Source organism: Mastacembelus armatus, chromosome 8, assembly GCF_900324485.2.
Source record: "Mastacembelus armatus chromosome 8, fMasArm1.2, whole genome shotgun sequence".
Classification (NCBI taxonomy): domain Eukaryota; kingdom Metazoa; phylum Chordata; class Actinopteri; order Synbranchiformes; family Mastacembelidae; genus Mastacembelus; species Mastacembelus armatus.
Window position 1 is genome coordinate 6786527 of NC_046640.1, and position 20325 is coordinate 6806851.

The 20325-nt window shown below is 42.7% G+C and overlaps 1 protein-coding gene, 2 non-coding genes and 2 pseudogenes across 3 annotated transcripts; 1 reads left to right on the top strand and 4 right to left on the bottom strand.

Moving 5' to 3' along the window:
- Nucleotides 1-385: 385 nt before the first annotated feature.
- Nucleotides 386-3799, bottom strand: LOC113140609 (heat shock 70 kDa protein 1-like). Its single transcript, XM_026324517.2, has 2 exons — nt 3649-3799; nt 386-2960 (listed from the first exon to the last, which is right to left on the bottom strand). The coding sequence occupies exon 2, from the start codon at nt 2942-2944 to the stop codon at nt 1025-1027; it is 1920 nt and encodes a 639-aa protein (XP_026180302.1). The 5' UTR covers nt 2945-2960; nt 3649-3799; the 3' UTR covers nt 386-1024.
- A 1464-nt stretch (nt 3800-5263) lies between these two features.
- Nucleotides 5264-5404, bottom strand: LOC113141704 (U4 spliceosomal RNA). The gene has a single exon (XR_003296781.1). It is a non-coding gene; the product is annotated as a U4 spliceosomal RNA (small nuclear RNA).
- A 5304-nt stretch (nt 5405-10708) lies between these two features.
- On the top strand, nt 10709-11046 carry LOC113140537 (heat shock 70 kDa protein 1-like; annotated as a pseudogene).
- Nucleotides 11047-13063: 2017 nt separating this feature from the next.
- Nucleotides 13064-15750, bottom strand: LOC113140538 (heat shock 70 kDa protein 1-like; annotated as a pseudogene).
- Nucleotides 15751-17318: 1568 nt separating this feature from the next.
- LOC113141696 (U4 spliceosomal RNA) lies at nt 17319-17457 on the bottom strand. The gene has a single exon (XR_003296772.1). It is a non-coding gene; the product is annotated as a U4 spliceosomal RNA (small nuclear RNA).
- Nucleotides 17458-20325: the final 2868 nt, after the last annotated feature.

The window sequence follows — 20325 nt, forward strand, 5'->3', positions numbered from 1 at the left end:
AAAAAGCAGGGCTGAAAATCCAACTCACAAAACATATAGGCTTACAAATAATGTGAATAGTGTAGTAATGAAAACCTCATAGTGAAGTGTCACATAGCAATAGCAGTCTGTGGACAAAGGAATTGCTGAGATTTCTTAAATACATCATGAACACTTACCGATTATCCTTAAAATCACTGTAGATGCATTGGTTCATTTGCTGATTCGGTTATTTGTATCTTACAGGTTTGACAGTGGTTGTAAAAGGGGGCCAATGGAGGCTGAGCAAGTACATGACCCAGATTTTTATATTGGCCCAAAGTGAAAACATGCACTGTGTGACATTAAAATTTACATACATTAAAAATAGGAAGAATATAGTCTGAGTTTTCAAGTCTCCAAGGTTCTGCAAATCATGTTAATGACCTGTGTGCTAAAGCAATTTAAGATACAGCTTACAACATAACCATTATTATAAGCTTAGTTTAGCTTATCTGCTTTCACTTCTTGGGAAATATTTCTGGTGGTTTCTACCAGAGTGAATTCAGTGACACAATCTCCAGAGATCACCAGGAATCAGTTTTTATTGACCAAGAAAAAGTAGTTTCTGAACTAAAACGTACCAAAATTAAGTAAAATTGTGACATCTAGTGGCAGTTCCACATATTGCAGCCATATTTTTTTGGCTGTATTGCAAGGTTCAATATAAAGACATAAAGATAAAATCAGTTGTATTTTAAATATTAAGCTTGCCCATCAAAGTTGTAAATTTAAAAGTTATATTAATAATGGAGTTCATTAACTTGCACCACAGATACAATGATGGCAAACAACATATGAACATGAAATATACCATTACACTTGAACAATACTGATAAAAATCCAGACACCAAAATATTTACATGGAATTTCTCTAAACGTTTACTATCTTTATAGCTTATACATCACATATTAAAGAGGCAGCAAACCTATGAATGTAAGGCATGCTGTTACAGTTGAGGGGTAAACAGTCCCAGTGATCACACAGTCCACATCAGGGGGCACTTTAATCCACCTCCTCAATGGTGGGCCCCTCAGCACCAGCTCGTGCCTGCTGTCCACAGCTGCCAGTGGACATTCCTCCCTGGTACAACTTGCTGATGATGGGGTCACACACTTTCTCCAGCTCTTTGAGCTTGTGTTGGTACTCCTCTTTATCAGCCAGCTGGTTGTTCTCCAGCCAGGCGATGGCCTCATCACACTTCTCAATCAGCTTCTTCTTGTCTCCCTCACTAATTTTGCTCTTCATGTTCTCATCCTGCACACTGCTCTTCATGTTGAAGGCGTAGGACTCCAGAGAGTTCTTGGCAGCGATTTTGTCCCTCTGAATGTCGTCCTCAGCTTTGTATTTTTCAGCGTCCTGCACCATCCTCTCAATCTCTTCTTTGCTCAGCCGACCCTTATCGTTGGTGATGGTGATCTTGTTCTCTTTGCCGGTGCTTTTGTCCACTGCAGACACGTTCAAAATGCCGTTGGCATCAATGTCGAAGGTGACCTCAATCTGTGGGACCCCTCGTGGAGCAGGTGGGATTCCTGTGAGATCAAACTTGCCCAGCAGGTTGTTGTCCTTGGTCATGGCTCTTTCCCCCTCGTAGACCTGGATGAGGACCCCAGGCTGGTTGTCAGAGTAGGTTGTGAAGACCTGGGTTTGTTTAGTGGGGATGGTGGTGTTGCGTTTAATCAGGGCAGTCATGACTCCTCCGGCTGTCTCGATACCCAGGGACAGAGGCGCCACGTCCAGCAGCAGCAGGTCCTGAACGTTGCCTGAGGTATCACCTGTGAGAATGGCAGCCTGGACGGCGGCACCGTAAGCCACAGCCTCATCTGGGTTGATGCTCTTGTTCAGCTCCCTGCCATTGAAGAAATCCTGCAGGAGTTTCTGGATTTTGGGGATTCTGGTGGAGCCTCCCACCAGCACGATGTCGTGGATCTGTGCCTTGTCCATTTTGGCGTCCCTCAGGGCTTTCTCCACCGGTTCTAATGTTCCCCTGAACAGGTCGGAGCACAGCTCCTCAAAGCGAGCCCTGGTGATGGAGGTGTAGAAGTCGATGCCCTCATACAGAGAATCAATCTCAATGCTGGCCTGGGAGCTGGAGGACAGGGTCCTCTTGGCCCTCTCACAAGCTGTGCGCAGCCTCCTCAAGGCTCTCTTGTTCTGGCTGATGTCCTTCTTGTGTTTCCTCTTGAACTCCTCCACAAAGTGGTTGACCATGCGGTTGTCAAAGTCTTCTCCACCCAGGTGAGTGTCTCCAGCCGTGGATTTCACCTCAAAAATACCGTCTTCAATTGTCAGGATGGACACATCAAAGGTGCCTCCACCCAGGTCAAAGATCAGGACGTTACGTTCGCCTGACTTGCCTTTGTCCAGACCGTACGCGATGGCAGCTGCTGTCGGCTCGTTGATGATCCTCAGGACGTTGAGTCCTGCGATGACGCCTGCGTCTTTAGTTGCCTGTCGCTGGGAGTCGTTGAAGTACGCTGGGACTGTGATGACTGCGCTGGACACTTTGTGTCCGAGGTAGGCCTCAGCTATCTCCTTCATCTTCACCAGGACCATGGAGGAAATCTCCTCAGGGTAGAAGGCTTTGTTCTCCCCTCTGTACTCCACTTGAATTTTGGGCTTGCCTCCATCTGACACCACCTTGAAGGGCCAGTGCTTCATGTCAGCCTGCACCACAGGATCATCAAACTTCCTTCCAATCAGTCTCTTGGCATCAAACACAGTGTTGCTGGGGTTCAAAGCCACCTGGTTCTTGGCTGCGTCCCCAATGAGTCTCTCTGTGTCAGTGAACGCCACATAGCTGGGGGTGGTCCTGTTGCCCTGGTCGTTGGCGATGATTTCTACTTTTCCATGCTGGAAAACCCCCACACAGGAGTAGGTGGTGCCCAGATCAATGCCGATCGCTACACCTTTGGCTGCAGACATTGTCACTGGATGTCACCTGTCAAGCAATTAGACTACATTTTAGTCACGACTCAAAGGAACCAATCTCTGATAGAAAATACACCAGAATATTTAACCTCCTATGACCTGGCGTCCACATACATGGACATCATATTTTTTGTTATCTGCACTGTAAAACTTCATTTTGTGTCATTTTCTGTCTTTCACAAAGGTTAAGTCTGATCCAACTGTTCCCACAGACAAAAAGGATGTTCCTATTTTGGAGTAGTAGTTTTGGAGCATTACAAAAAAACAAAAACAAAAGCAATAACAAAACATAAGCACATTATTTATTGGGTACATCTAACCCCAAATAGCTAAAAGAAATCTAAAATGCAAGCCAAACCAAAGCTTGGGTCTTAGGAGGTTAAGCTTATATATAACAAAACATGTTGATGAGGTCAGCCTATCCCCTTTGTTCAACTTATTCTATTATAAAATAAAATTGCCTATAGGCATACACATTATTACAGTGATGGACTTCTCAAAATACTTTTAAACATTTATCATTAAAATTTGGGGTATATACAACAAAACATTTGTAACTTGCTCATCCTCAACCTTTTTCTACTTATAGTACATTATTTTAAGATTCAATACAGGTACGAATTTATCAAACATTAATGTCATCAAACTTTTAAACAATTTAAACTCGTTTTCCTCTCAGAAATAAAGGATGAACTTACAGTTTAATGTTGAGGGGTCGCGGCTCTGTAGAGGACTGGTCTTCTTCGCTGGATCTTCTTCGCCGGACTTTCTTCGCTGGATCTTCTTCTCTGATCCTTTTCGTCCCTGTCGCCGCTCTGAGAGCAGGCCCCTTATATGATTGAACAACACGCTCTCGCTGCTTCCAGACGTTTCACGCAAACACCGTCAAGTTAGCGTCTGTGTCACGTACAAGTTCCTGCTAATATTTTCAAATTAAAAAGCCTAATTATAAGTAAATGCTGTAGTATGCTGCATTTCGACGTGTATGTTTTATTTTGAAAACAAAATCGACAGTAAAACTGAAAACTTGAGGAAGTAACTGATTATTAATAGGAACTCTCTCGAATTAACCCGAACAGTGAAGCCAAACCCAGAGACATCCGGACATCTGTGTGATTCATTGTGATTCATATTTAGTGACGAAATGCAAAGTAGATGCATTTTAGTTCAACTCCGACTTAACCTTTTCTATTTTCTGATACTGCAGATCAACTAAATTTATTTTCCGCCACATTTATTTAAAGCTTTAGGTAGTAATTCAACTCGGTCTCATATCATTTCGTGACTATGTCACAAAATTTAATCATTTGTTTCTGGCACGCAGACACGTTTTTTCCACTTTTTTCGTGACAGCAATCATGACTTTTAAACTCATTGATTTCGATTACAGTTGTCAATCATCGACCAGGACTAATCAGCCCAAGGACTGTCATGTTTTCTCGTCATCTCGTCAAATCCAAACGTTATATCATCCACAGCGTGGTCAGATTTTATCCTCGTTGGATTTCCTTATTCTAATAGCCTATTATTTGGTTGAGTTTATGATTATACCACGTGTCTAGTAATCTTGTTTCTTTTAATTTCTCAACAGATTTGCGCTGTTTCTGTTTGCTATTTCAAAAGAACAATTCGCGTTTTTTATGTTTTCTTCTTCAAAGGTATATATTTCTCCATGGATTGACGGGTCAACTTCAGCAGCACCTTCTTCGACCTCACACAGCAATGTATTACCCTTGTATCACTCCTGCTCTTCTGTTTACTTTCTCGTTCTTGAATCTTTTTTCTCATGTCTTACATTGTTTCTTCTGTCATCCCTATATTTTCTTCTTCTGTTATTGTTTTCATGTCTTTCCTCCTTTTCTCCTCCTTTGTCACTGTTTTCCTCCAGTTTTCATTCTTTCTCCTCCCCAAATGTTATTTTCATGTCCTTTCTCATGTTTCTCCTCTTTTGTCTCTGAAATAGCCTATGACATTACCTTTCACTAATATATTGTAATGCCCCGTTATATTCACAGCCGGCAGACGCTCTTTTGTCACTTTCCTTTATTAATTTGCTTTAGTCAGAACAAGTAACAGGCTACTGTTCCATCCGTAGCGACGCCAAGTCCCTCAAACCGAACAGCTCTTTCGCTGCTCTTCTCCTCTCCTCCCCGTCTCACCTCCCTCTAGCTCCCCCTAGCGACTCCCCAAAGAACACCCCGAACAAGACACAACAACGTGGAGTCATAATACAATTGAGATTAGTTTCAGTTGCTGAAATTACTAATTAACTTCAGTTTTAATATTGAAGTTATTATTGAACAAACTCATCAGTCTCCTTAGAGACCATCAAAAATTGCCATCACCGACTGTATTTCAAGTCGTCAAGGCGGGGTATTGGGTAAAGTTTTCAACTAGCAATAATCGCGCCTCGGACAAACCTCATAGGCTACGATACTGCCACTGCGAAAGGATGGAGAACTAAGACAGACAACAATGGGGTGTCTCAGGGCCGGACCCCTCTCTGTTAGGGTCTGATCTCTTCAACTTAGACTTTGAGCTCGATTATGGGGTGTTTCCCTTTTGAAGGTCACTGCACTAGTTCTATGTGTTTCAAATGTTTGTTGTAACTCAGTTTTTTTAAATTTTGCGTACAGCCCATCCATTTTCTATACCCGCTTATTCCTTAACCAGGGTGACAGGGATCTGCTGGAGCCTATCCCAGCTCTCCCATTATTTTAGGACCACATGATTTGTGGTCATATTGGTTCACAAACATTTTTGATCTACTCCATTTTAACATCAATGTGCAATTCCATTCTGAGCTGATTTAAAAATAAAAAGATCATGAGATGAGAAAAACTTTATTACAAAGAGAAATGCAGGTAGTCTTGTAGTGAAAGTAATTAGTACTGAGTAGTAACAGTAGTCAGTAACAGTCCAGTTCATGTTGGTCAGTGAACTGCCAGGTGTTGCAGAGCCTGAGGACAGTGGGGATGAAGGATCTCCTGCAGACATCGAAAGACCTAAGTGGCCAGTCCAAACCCCACATCCTCACATAACTTCCAGCTTTTTCCAGATGAGACATGGTGAAACATATAGAGGACAGCATCCACACTAATGGGTTCTCTGTAAGCAAACTGCAGGGAATCTATTGCCTGTTTAACCTTGAGAATCATCCTCTCCAGGACCTTCATAATATGTGATGTGTGAGCCACCGACCTGTAGTCATTCAGTTCAGCTGGACACTTCAGATAATGGAACAATGCTCTGTTTTCCAGGGAGCCGGGACCCTCCCCAACTGTAGACTCAGGTTAAAGATCCTCTGTAGAGGCTCACACAGTTGGGCAGTACAGTCCTTAAGCAGCCTTGGACATACACTGGGCCATTTGGGCCAGCTGCCTTCCCACAGCACAGTCTTTGCAGCTGCAGCATCACCCCAGTTGTTACTGTGACAGATTGTGGAGTGTTCCCAGGTGAAGGAGGGAGCGTAGCTGCGGTGGTGGAGATGCACACAGGTAGAAGAGAAAGAGATAAAGGAGACACTGAAAATGAAGAATGGCTGGGGCATTTGTGTTAAACCTGCTGAAGAACTTGTTTAGTTCACTGGCTCTGTCCACATCACCCATTTTGTAGCCTGTGAATTTGTTATTTCCCCTCCACACCTCTCTGATGTTGTGCTGCAGATTTTCCTCTATTTTAAATCGCAGTACAGTCATCTCAAGGCACTTTACAAAAAACCACTGAGTCTCATTCCAGCTACAGATAGGATGGTAAATATTTATGTCACGCTCACGTCTTCACATCACAAAATAATACCACGCTCCACTCTGAAAAGAGCCGTGCCGCATAAAAAGTACTTTTATTATCACTCCTCCACTTTGTTTGATAACAGGAAATCAGCTAGGACAAATAGAGCTTGAAACGCATAGCAACAGTAACTAAGGGGCGGGGCTAAGTGAAGGACACATTCATCAAAGCAGATGACGTCACATGATGACCTCACCAGCAGTCAAAGCATCCAAACTCTACACGTCCACAGAAGTCAAACCACAGCCAAACACCAGACAGCACGACTCTTCTAAAAAAGTGTGTTAGACAAAGTGTAAAATGCTTCCAACAGAAGAAATCATTTTGAGCAGGGCTTACTGGGAAAGAATCCAGTCAATAGTCAACCTGCCCAGGTCCAAAATGTACACCAGACAGGAAATGGTAGACATGAATGCTCGGGCTCAGTTTGCCAAACTCGACAAATCCTATTTAAAAACACAACAAAGAAAGCGTCTAGAAAAACTAAAACTCAAGGAACAGGAAAAGAAGGAATATTTTAATCAAATTGCTGCAGACGAGAGGGAACTGCAGAAACAGGACACGCAGAAAATGATCGACAAAGCCAATTTGATGAGGTTCCACCAGAATGGCTGTGTCCGAAAATTCAACAGCGCACTCCAAAGGACTTATGTGCAGAAAGAGAACGAGGCACTGATCAAATATCAGCAAGAGAAACAGAGAATTGCTAGAGAGCAGAGAAGTCAGCCTAACCTGGAGATGATTCGAGAAAGTGAAGAAGCTCAGAGACGAGAACAGGAGGACGCTTGTAAGAAGCAACTCCACGACCGGGCTCTGGCTGCTTTTTGGACGGAGCAAATAAAGGAGAAGAGACGACAGAGAGAGAAAAAGATGCAGCAGGAAAAGGAAGAGAGTGATCAGCTGAGGAATCTCGATGAATTGCCTGCACAGGAGTTAAAAAATCAGGCCCAAAGAGAACAAGACTCAAAGAAAATGTATTTGAGACATATGCAGGAGCAGATGTCCAGCAGAAAACTGCAGAGAGAAACAGAGGCACAGATACTGGACAAGGAGGAAGAAGTAAGACAACGTCATCAGCTTGACAAAGAACAAATGCTGCAGCAACAAAAAGAGCACCTGGCAGAAAAGTTCAGAAAGCGGCAGGTACCCATTAAAACTGTGACAGACAAATATGCAGTCAGAATGAGAGAGCAGGATGCTGCTAGAGCACAGAGAGAGCTGGAGATTTCTGAAGAAATGGCTAAACAAGACGCTGAAGTGGCAAAGCAGCAGAAGGAGAGAGAGGAGAAGAGGGCTGCAATGTTAAAGGATATTTATGCTCACAGAGAGGCTATGATAGATCAGAAAAAGCAGAAGGCAAAGGCAGAGAAAGAGACCATCCAGAACTGCTTTCAGGCCCAGAAAGAGGCTGACAGGCTGTTTCTAGAAAAACAAATGCTAGAAGCTCAGCGCAAACGGGAAAATAATAAGCAGTGCCAGATCTTTAATGACAATCTGGCAGCTTTAAAGCATGCCCACTATGAAAAGCTGAAGAGAGAGGAACACGACGCTGAGGTGAGGGATGCTGAACAGGCTGCAGCGCGGAAGAAGCAGCTCCAGGACTACATCCAGAGTGAAATTGACAAGGCAGCAGCAAGTCAAAGAAATGCTGCAGTGCTTTTAGCAGTAAGAACAGGAGGGCATGGCTTCCTTTCAGATGGTGAGGAGCCCGGCAACTTCATCAAAGACACAAGTAAAACTAGCAAACGTATGCAGCGCAGTAAAGTGGCTAAGCCACCCATTCACTTGCCACCAATTTCCACAGCACCGAAGTTAAAGTCTGCCACAGGGGAGTTAGTTGTGAAGCAGCCCAGCTACCAGGCTAAAGGTACAGGACAGAAATTACCCAGAATAACCAAGGAACACCAGACAGTCAAGAAGCTGGAGCCACTTAAGCTCCCTGTGGCACAGATACGCCTCCCACCCATCCCAACTGGCAAAAAACAAGCAAACAAAACAAGCAAGTAAACTCTCCGGTCACCCCGACCAGTCAAGGCAGATGGCCACCCAAACTGAGCCTGTTCTGTAGGAGGTTTCTTCCGTTACAGGAAGTTTTTCCTCCCCGCCGTCGCCAAGTACTTGATCAAAACGATTTTGTTGGCGCTTTCCTTATAGTATTCTAAATGCTTCACCTTAATATATGAAATTTGTTGAGATTACTTTATTATTTTTACATATATTTTTATAGATGGTATGTCAGTATCTATAAATAAAATTTTATTGAGCTTCATTGAATTAAATGGAAATCTATTTTATTCTGTTCTATTATGCTAATAACTGCTGTCCCATTAGTGCTGACCAACGATTCAAATTTTTAATTACGATTAGTAATACTTAGCGATTAGTAATACTTAGCGATTAGTAATACTTAGCGATTAGTAATGCTTAGCGATTAGTAATACTTAGCGATTAGTAATACTTAGCGATTTTTAATACTTAGCGATTAGTAATACTTAGCGATTTTTAATACTTAGCGATTAGTAATACTTAGCGATTAGTAATGCTTAGCGATTAGTAATAATTAGCGATTAGTAATACTTAGTGATTAGTAATACTTAGTGATTAGTGGAGCAGTCGTGGCCTAATGGATAGGGAGTTGGACTTGTAACCTGAAAGTCACAGGTCCGGCAGGAATTGCCGGTGGGCAGAGTGAACAGCCAGCGTCCTGGCGTCCACCCTCAATGCCACGACTGAGGTGAGACCCTTGAGCAAGGACCGGACCCCCAACTGATCCCCGGGCGCCGCAGTATTGGCTGCCCACTGCTCCGGGTGTGTGTGGACAGTGTGTGTGTGTGTGTGTGTGCGTGCGTGCACTTGGGTGGAAATGGAATTTCCCCATTGTGGGACTAATAAGGGAATTAAGTTTAATACTTAGTGATTAGTATTAGCAAGTAATGTAGTTTTATCAGCAATATTTCCTTCACACAGCAGCAGTTAAATAATTTGTTTCAATATAAAACCAAAGCTATTTGCCACTGTTAGTGTATTAAACGTTTTATACTATTTGTTATAGGAAAAAAAATTACCCACAGTCCAGAGCCACAATCATAACAATTTTGTTTACCTGACAGTTCTTTTCATTTCTGGTTCCTCTGAACGCTGCAGCAGTCCAACCTACGTGCTCTCATTGGGTGAGACGCTCCTGATCAAGATGCCACCCCTCCCGTCACCCATGGTTTATCTGCATGTGCATTCAGAGCCAGCGAGCAACGGATTTTCAAAATAATAAAAAAATATAAAACTGAATTAATGCCTGACACAATAATTGTCGCCCTTCATAAATATATATAATATATAAGTAATCCAGTCACATCGTTTCCACATGCTCACGTGATCAACAACACAGCCTACTAAGCAGATTTCACACCGCTAAAGAGGTGTAGGACTTAGGACTGGCCCTTTAAAGCCAGAAAGTTCAGGGCTTGACCAGGATCTTTCTGTGTGGTCAAAATAGGTGAGGATACATTGGCCAATAAAGTGTATTTTATTAATGTGAAAGAAAAAAACTATATAGCCAATAAAAGAAGACGAGGACAAACACAATCTAACTCCTAAGACCCAAGCTTTGGTTTGGCTTGCATTTTAGATTTCTTTTAGCTATTTGGGGTTAGATGTACCCAATAAATAATGTGCTTATGTTTGTTATTGCTTTTGTTTTGTTTTTTGTAATGCTCCAAAACTACTACTCCAAAATAGGAACATCCTTTTTGTCTGTGGGAACAGTTGGATCAGACTTAACCTTTGTGAAAGACAGAAAATGACACAAAATGAAGTTTTACAGTGCAGATAAACAAAAAATATGATGTCCATGTATGTGGACGCCAGGTCATAGGAGGTTAAATATTCTGGTGTATTTTCTATCAGAGATTGGTTCCTTTGAGTCGTGACTAAAATGTAGTCTAATTGCTTGACAGGTGACATCCAGTGACAATGTCTGCAGCCAAAGGTGTAGCGATCGGCATTGATCTGGGCACCACCTACTCCTGTGTGGGGGTTTCCAGCATGGAAAAGTAGAAATCATCGCCAACGACCAGGGCAACAGGACCACCCCCAGCTATGTGGCGTTCACTGACACAGAGAGACTCATTGGGGACGCAGCCAGGAACCAGGTGGCTTTGAACCCCAGCAACACTGTGTTTGATGCCAAGAGACTGATTGGAAGGAAGTTTGATGATCCTGTGGTGCAGGCTGACATGAAGCACTGGCCCTTCAAGGTGGTGTCAGATGGAGACAAGCCCAAATTCAAGTGGAGTACAAATCTCTTTTAGGAAATGCTTTGTTTTGAGGATGGTGTTTCTGGGCATGTGAGCAATGAGGCAGTCACACTGGTCAGAGTCAAACAGTAACACTGAGGTTGCAAGCCTCCCTCAGCCTCTCTGCCTGATCTTGGTCTAGTCTTCAGTCTCTTCTGCAACCACTGCATGGACTTTGGGTTTGTTTCTTTCTCAAAATAGATAAATAAAATAAATAATACAATTTTTAAAATAGTGACAAGGATGGAGAAAGTGTAGTATTAAATAAGCAGAAAATATTATTTAATACAAATGAGATCCTTATTTTCAAAGGTTTACTTTGCAACAGCAAGGGAGTAGGACATAAACTGAGTTTGTATCTTCTAATGGGTCCTAATAATTCAAGGTACATTTTTTTTAGCAGATATGGTAAGCCTCTGATTGTGAAACGATATAGCATCACAGAAAACCATCAACCACAAAAACATTGTGTTAAGGCTCAGACCTTTCCAGGTATTGATATAGGTTTGTGTTGATATAGTTTTTTTACATACCCAGAAACTCGACTTGTAGAAAATTGTAAAAAAAAAAAAAACTATAAAAAAAGATTATGAGGCCTGTGCTGCTGATAATACTCTTACTGATAGCCTAAGTGGGCTGCAGAGAATTTGATGTTGTGAACAAAATAACCCTAGTCAGTACAATGTGCATGTTTTTTTCTCTTTGCATACTTTCTTAAAACAGATGATAAAAATAAAGATGAAATTAAGGTGTAAAAACTACCCTATCACTATAACGGATTAAAGGTAGATCTCTTGGCTGAACTGGGACCTCTTTAAGGTGGAGTGGTATCAGGTCTCGGGTCGGCATTAATTTGTTTTGTTTGTTTGTGAAGGAGTTGGGTGAAGTCCCAGGGGGAGTAGTTGGACTACTCCTCCCCACCCCATTTGTTTTTCATGCTGTCACCGTCTCATTCATCAAAATCCAGCGGTTTGAACAGCTGCTGTCAACGACCTGCACTCACCGACGTACGAGCTATCGCGAGAACCAAGGCAGTGTGAGAAGAACGGTGTCTAGCAAGACATAGCAATATTCATATTTAGCAACAACAACCTTTACGAAAATTATCGTCCCGTTATGTAGACTGAAAAGATGACGAAATGACCGGCTCTTTCACTCAGAGACTCGGACACGATACTGGATTGTGATATACACTGAATCTGTCTTTTTTATATTAGTGAATTCCACAGAATCATTTCAGATTCATAAGTGTTTCCTGCCCCAAGTGGTCACAGTGAGGAGCTCCAATACTACTAGGCCTGCTCTGACTATGGATGAGGAGCTGTCTTGTTAGTAAGTTTTCAACAGTTCAAAAGTTTGATTTTGGTTTGATCTGCAGCTCCACATTTGCCACAGAAAATAACTGTGACATTTGTACTGATTATATGAAAATATTCAAGGAAGCTACAGATTATATACAATATCATTTTTTAAGGCTACTGTTTCATAATGTTTTTGTCAGAGCAGTTATATATTGATTTATTATTAACTCAGTGGGCCCAGCAGTTTAAACAAACAAGATAAAGGCAATGTAGCTCATATGGATCCTTCCATGTGTTAGATATTTTAACATTTATTAAAGTATGTAAAAAAAAAAAAAAAGAAAGAAAAAAAAAGCACAGATAACTGCATCTCTCATTTCTTTTTTTAAATGCTTTTGTAATGGAGACATTTTCATTATTCACTACAGTGTAAACATCATCAGCTGATGGTGTCATTTTAAATAAATTTTACCATAAATATGAAAACCTGGACAAGTTAATTACAACCACCATAAAATTTGTTTACATGTTCACTTTATTACATTGTCCACCAAGACATGAAAATTATGAAAATTATATTTAACAATTTTTAGGATTTTTTTTTTACTTTTTTTATACAAGTTATAAAATTACAATTGTATTATAAGAACAGTAGATCTACAGGACTAACAGTAATATAAATTATGTATCAATGGTGTGACTTTCAAGTTATATTTATAATGTCCCAGTGATCACACAGTCACCATCAGGGGCACTTTAATCACCTCCTCAATGGTGGGCCCCTCAGCACCAGCTCGTGCCTGCTGTCCACAGCTGCCAGTGGACATTCCTCCCTGGTACCAACTTGCTGATGATGGGGTCACACACTTTCTCCAGCTCTTGAGCTTGTGTTGGTACTCCTCTTTATCAGCCAGCTGTTGTTCTCCAGCCAGGCGATGGCCTCATCACACTTCTCAATCAGCTTCTTCTTGTCTCCCTCACTAATTTTGCTCTCATGTTCTCATCCTGCACACTGCTCTTCATGTTGAAGGCGTAGGACTCCAGAGAGTTCTTGGCAGCGATTTTGTCCCTCTGAATGTCGTCCTCAGCTTTGTATTTTTCAGCGTCCTGCACCATCCTCTCAATCTCTTCTTTGCTCAGCCGACCCTTATCGTTGGTGATGGTGATCTTGTTCTCTTTGCCGGTGCTTTTGTCCACTGCAGACACGTTCAAAATGCCGTTGGCATCAATGTCGAAGGTGACCTCAATCTGTGGGACCCCTCGTGGAGCAGGTGGGATTCCTGTGAGATCAAACTTGCCCAGCAGGTTGTTGTCCTTGGTCATGGCTCTTTCCCCCTCGTAGACCTGGATGAGGACCCCAGGCTGGTTGTCAGAGTAGGTTGTGAAGACCTGGGTTTGTTTAGTGGGGATGGTGGTGTTGCGTTTAATCAGGGCAGTCATGACTCCTCCGGCTGTCTCGATACCCAGGGACAGAGGCGCCACGTCCAGCAGCAGCAGGTCCTGAACGTTGCCTGAGGTATCACCTGTGAGAATGGCAGCCTGGACGGCGGCACCGTAAGCCACAGCCTCATCTGGGTTGATGCTCTTGTTCAGCTCCCTGCCATTGAAGAAATCCTGCAGGAGTTTCTGGATTTTGGGGATTCTGGTGGAGCCTCCCACCAGCACGATGTCGTGGATCTGTGCCTTGTCCATTTTGGCGTCCCTCAGGGCTTTCTCCACCGGTTCTAATGTTCCCCTGAACAGGTCGGAGCACAGCTCCTCAAAGCGAGCCCTGGTGATGGAGGTGTAGAAGTCGATGCCCTCATACAGAGAATCAATCTCAATGCTGGCCTGGGAGCTGGAGGACAGGGTCCTCTTGGCCCTCTCACAAGCTGTGCGCAGCCTCCTCAAGGCTCTCTTGTTCTGGCTGATGTCCTTCTTGTGTTTCCTCTTGAACTCCTCCACAAAGTGGTTGACCATGCGGTTGTCAAAGTCTTCTCCACCCAGGTGAGTGTCTCCAGCTGTGGATTTCACCTCAAAAATACCGTCTTCAATTGTCAGGATGGACATCAAAGGTGCCTCCACCCAGGTCAAAGATCAGGACGTTACGTTCGCCTGACTTGCCTTTGTCCAGACCGTACGCGATGGCAGCTGCTGTCGGCTCGTTGATGATCCTCAGGACGTTGAGTCCTGCGATGACGCCTGCGTCTTTAGTTGCCTGTCGCTGGGAGTCGTTGAAGTACGCTGGGACTGTGATGACTGCGCTGGACACTTTGTGTCCGAGGTAGGCCTCAGCTATCTCCTTCATCTTCACCGGACCATGAGGAAATCCCTCAGGGTAGAAGGCTTTGTTCTCCCCTCTGTACTCCACTTGAATTTTGGGCTTGCCTCCATCTGACACCACCTTGAAGGGCCAGTGCTTCATGTCAGCCTGCACCACAGGATCATCAAACTTCCTTCCAATCAGTCTCTTGGCATCAAACACAGTGTTGCTGGGGTTCAAAGCCACCTGGTTCTTGGCTGCGTCCCCAATGAGTCTCTCTGTGTCAGTGAACGCCACATAGCTGGGGGTGGTCCTGTTGCCCTGGTCGTTGGCGATGATTTCTACTTTTCCATGCTGGAAAACCCCCACACAGGAGTAGGTGGTGCCCAGATCAATGCCGATCGCTACACCTTTGGCTGCAGACATTGTCACTGGATGTCACCTGTCAAGCAATTAGACTACATTTTAGTCACGACTCAAAGGAACCAATCTCTGATAGAAAATACACCAGAATATTTAACCTCCTATGACCTGGCGTCCACATACATGGACATCATATTTTTTGTTATCTGCACTGTAAAACTTCATTTTGTGTCATTTTCTGTCTTTCACAAAGGTTAAGTCTGATCCAACTGTTCCCACAGACAAAAAGGATGTTCCTATTTTGGAGTAGTAGTTTTGGAGCATTACAAAAAAACAAAAACAAAAGCAATAACAAAACATAAGCACATTATTTATTGGGTACATCTAACCCCAAATAGCTAAAAGAAATCTAAAATGCAAGCCAAACCAAAGCTTGGGTCTTAGGAGGTTAAGCTTATATATAACAAAACATGTTGATGAGGTCAGCCTATCCCCTTTGTTCAACTTATTCTATTATAAAATAAAATTGCCTATAGGCATACACATTATTACAGTGATGGACTTCTCAAAATACTTTTAAACATTTATCATTAAAATTTGGGGTATATACAACAAAACATTTGTAACTTGCTCATCCTCAACCTTTTTCTACTTATAGTACATTATTTTAAGATTCAATACAGGTACGAATTTATCAAACATTAATGTCATCAAACTTTTAAACAATTTAAACTCGTTTTCCTCTCAGAAATAAAGGATGAACTTACAGTTTAATGTTGAGGGGTCGCGGCTCTGTAGAGGACTGGTCTTCTTCGCCGGACTTCTTCGCCGGACTTTCTTCGCTGGATCTTCTTCTCTGATCCTTTTCGTCCCTGTCGCCGCTCTGAGAGCAGGCCCCTTATATGATTGAACAACACGCTCTCGCTGCTTCCAGACGTTTCACGCAAACACCGTCAAGTTAGCGTCTGTGTCACGTACAAGTTCCTGCTAATATTTTCAAATTAAAAAGCCTAATTATAAGTAAATGCTGTAGTATGCTGCATTTCGACGTGTATGTTTTATTTTGAAAACAAAATCGACAGTAAAACTGAAAAAACTTGAGGAAGTAACTGATTTACTCATAGGAACTCTCTCGAATTAACCCGAACAGTGAAGCCAAACCCAGAGACATCCGGACATCTGTGTGATTCATTGTGATTCATATTTAGTGACGAAATGCAAAGTAGATGCATTTTAGTTCAACTCCGACTTAACCTTTTCTATTTTCTGATACTGCAGATCAACTAAATTTATTTTCCGCCACATTTATTTAAAGCTTTAGGTAGTAATTCAACTCGGTCTCATATCATTTCGTGACTATGTCACGAAATTTAATCATTTGTTTCTGGCACGCAGACACGTTTTTTCCACTTTTTTCGTGACAGCAATCATGACTTTTAAACTCATTGATTTCGATTACAGTTGTCAATCATCGACCAGGACTAATCAGCCCAAGGACTGTCATGTTTTCTCGTCATCTCGTCAAATCCAAACGTTATATCATCCACAGCGTGGTCAGATTTTCCTCGTTGGATTTCCTTATTCTAATAGCCTATTATTTGGTTGAGTTTATGATTATACCACGTGTCTAGTAATCTTGTTTCTTTTAATTTCTCAACAGATTTGCGCTGTTTCTGTTTGCTATTTCAAAAGAACAATTCGCGTTTTTTATGTTTTCTTCTTCAAAGGTATATATTTCTCCATGGATTGACGGGTCAACTTCAGCAGCACCTTCTTCGACCTCACACAGCAATGTATTACCCTTGTATCACTCCTGCTCTTCTGTTTACTTTCTCGTTCTTGAATCTTTTTTCTCATGTCTTACATTGTTTCTTCTGTCATCCCTATATTTTCTTCTTCTGTTATTGTTTTCATGTCTTTCCTCCTTTTCTCCTCCTTTGTCACTGTTTTCCTCCAGTTTTCATTCTTTCTCCTCCCCAAATGTTATTTTCATGTCCTTTCTCATGTTTCTCCTCTTTTGTCTCTGAAATAGCCTATGACATTACCTTTCACTAATATATTGTAATGCCCCGTTATATTCACAGCCGGCAGACGCTCTTTTGTCACTTTCCTTTATTAATTTGCTTTAGTCAGAACAAGTAACAGGCTACTGTTCCATCCGTAGCGGCGCCAAGTCCCTCAAACCGAACAGCTCTTTCCCTGCTCTTCTCCTCTCCTCCCCGTCTCACCTCCCTCTAGCTCCCCCTAGCGACTCCCCAAAGAACACCCCGAACAAGACACAAAACGTGGAGTCATAATACAATTGAGATTAGTTTCAGTTGCTGAAATTACTAATTAACTTCAGTTTTAATATTGAAGTTATTATTGAACAAACTCATCAGTCTCCTTAGAGACCATCAAAAATTGCCATCACCGACTATTTCAAGTCGTCAAGGCGGGGTATTGGGTAAAGTTTTCAACTAGCAATAATCGCGCCTCGGACAAACCTCATAGGCTACGATACTGCCACTGCGAAAGGATGGAGAACTAAGACAGACAACAATGGGGTGTCTCAGGGCCGGACCCCTCTCTGTTAGGGTCTGATCTCTTCAACTTAGACTTTGAGCTCGATTATGGGGTGTTTCCCTTTTGAAGGTCACTGCACTAGTTCTATGTTTCAAATGTTTGTTGTAACTCAGTTTTTTTTTTTTTGCGTACAGCCCATCCATTTTCTATACCCGCTTATTCCTTAACCAGGGTGACAGGGATCTGCTGGAGCCCATCCCAGCTCTCCCATTATTTTAGGACCACATGATTTGTGGTCATATTGGTTCACAAACATTTTTGATCTGCTCCATTTTAACATCAATGTGCAATTCCATTCTGAGCTGATTTAAAAATAAAAAGATCATGAGATGAGAAAAACTTTATTACAAAGAGAAATGCAGGTAGTCTTGTAGTGAAAGTAATTAGTACTGAGTAGTAACAGTAGTCAGTAACAGTCCAGTTCATGTTGGTCAGTGAACTGCCAGGTGTTGCAGAGCCTGAGGACAGTGGGGATGAAGGATCTCCTGCAGACATCGAAAGACCTAAGTGGCCAGTCCAAACCCCACATCCTCACATAACTTCCAGCTTTTTCCAGATGAGACATGGTGAAACATATAGAGGACAGCATCCACACTAATGGGTTCTCTGTAAGCAAACTGCAGGGACTATTGCCTGTTTAACCTTGAGAATCATCCTCTCCAGGACCTTCATAATATGTGATGTGTGAGCCACCGACCTGTAGTCATTCAGTTCAGCTGGACACTTCAGATAATGGAACAATGCTCTGTTTTCCAGGGAGCCGGGACCCTCCCCAACTGTAGACTCAGGTTAAAGATCCTCTGTAGAGGCTCACACAGTTGGGCAGTACAGTCCTTAAGCAGCCTTGGACATACACTGGGCCTCCATGGGCCAGCTGCCTTCCCACAGCACAGTCTTTGCAGCTGCAGCATCACCCCAGTTGTTACTGTGACAGATTGTGGAGTGTTCCCAGGTGAAGGAGGGAGCGTAGCTGGGTGGGAGATGCACACAGGTAGAAGAAAGAGATAAAGGAGACACTGAAAATGAAGAATGGCTGGGGCATTTGTGTTAAACCTGCTGAAGAACTTGTTTAGTTCACTGGCTCTGTCCACATCACCCATTTTGTAGCCTGTGAATTTGTTATTTCCCCTCCACACCTCTCTGATGTTGTGCTGCAGATTTCCTCTATTTTAAATCGCAGTACAGTCATCTCAAGGCACTTTACAAAAAACCACTGAGTCTCATTCCAGTTACAGATAGGATGGTAAATATTTATGTCACGCTCACGTCTTCACATCACAAAATAATACCACGCTCCACTCTGAAAAGAGCCGTGCCGCATAAAAAGTACTTTTATTATCACTCCTCCACTTTGTTTGATAACAGGAAATCAGCTAGGACAAATAGAGCTTGAAACGCATAGCAACAGTAACTAAGGGGCGGGGCTAAGCGAAGGACACATTCATCAAAGCAGATGACGTCACATGATGACCTCACCAGCAGTCAAAGCATCCAAACTCTACACGTCCACAGAAGTCAAACCACAGCCAAACACCAGACAGCACGACTCTTCTAAAAAGTGTGTTAGACCAAAGTGTAAAATGCTTCCAACAGAAGAAATCATTTTGAGCAGGGCTTACTGGGAAAGAATCCAGTCAATAGTCAACCTGCCCAGGTCCAAAATGTACACCAGACAGGAAATGGTAGACATGAATGCTCGGCTCAGTTTGCCAAAACTCGACAAATCCTATTTAAAAACACAACAAAGAAAGCGTCTAGAAAAACTAAAACTCAAGGAACAGGAAAAGAAGGAATATTTTAATCAAATTGCTGCAGACGAGAGGGAACTGCAGAAACAGGACACGCAGAAAATGATCGACAAAGCCAATTTGATGAGGTTCCACCAGAATGGCTGTGTCCGAAAATTCAACAGCGCACTCCAAAGGACTTATGTGCAGAAAGAGAACGAGGCACTGATCAAATATCAGCAAGAGAAACAGAGAATTGCTAGAGAGCAGAGAAGTCAGCCTAACCTGGAGATGATTCGAGAAAGTGAAGAAGCTCAGAGACGAGAACAGGAGGACGCTTGTAACAAGCAACTCCACGACCGGGCTCTGGCTGCTTTTGGACGGAGCAAATAAAGGAGAAGAGACGACAGAGAGAGAAAAAGATGCAGCAGGAAAAGGAAGAGAGTGATCAGCTGAGGAATCTCGATGAATTGCCTGCACAGGAGTTAAAAAATCAGGCCCAAAGAGAACAAGACTCAAAGAAAATGTATTTGAGACATATGCAGGAGCAGATGTCCAGCAGAAAAACTGCAGAGAGAACAGGAGGCACAGATACTGGACAAGGAGGAAGAAGTAAGACAACGTCATCAGCTTGACAAAGAACAAATGCTGCAGCAACAAAAAGAGCACCTGGCAGAAAAGTTCAGAAAGCGGCAGGTACCCATTAAAACTGTGACAGACAAATATGCAGTCAGAATGAGAGAGCAGGATGCTGCTAGAGCACAGAGAGAGCTGAGATTTCTGAAGAAATGGCTAAACAAGACGCTGAAGTGGCAAAGCAGCAGAAGGAGAGAGAGGAGAAGAGGGCTGCAATGTTAAAGGATATTTATGCTCACAGAGAGGCTATGATAGATCAGAAAAAGCAGAAGGCAAAGGCAGAGAAAGAGACCATCCAGAACTGCTTTCAGGCCCAGAAAGAGGCTGACAGGCTGTTTCTAGAAAACAAATGCTAGAAGCTCAGCGCAAACGGGAAAATAATAAGCAGTGCCAGATCTTTAATGACAATCTGGCAGCTTTAAAGCATGCCCACTATGAAAAGCTGAAGAGAGAGGAACAC

Bases quoted from the DNA above. Each gene is read 5' to 3' on its own strand.
- LOC113140609 (XM_026324517.2), bottom strand. From the start codon at position 2,944: ATGTCTGCAGCCAAAGGTGTAGCGATCGGCATTGATCTGGGCACCACC.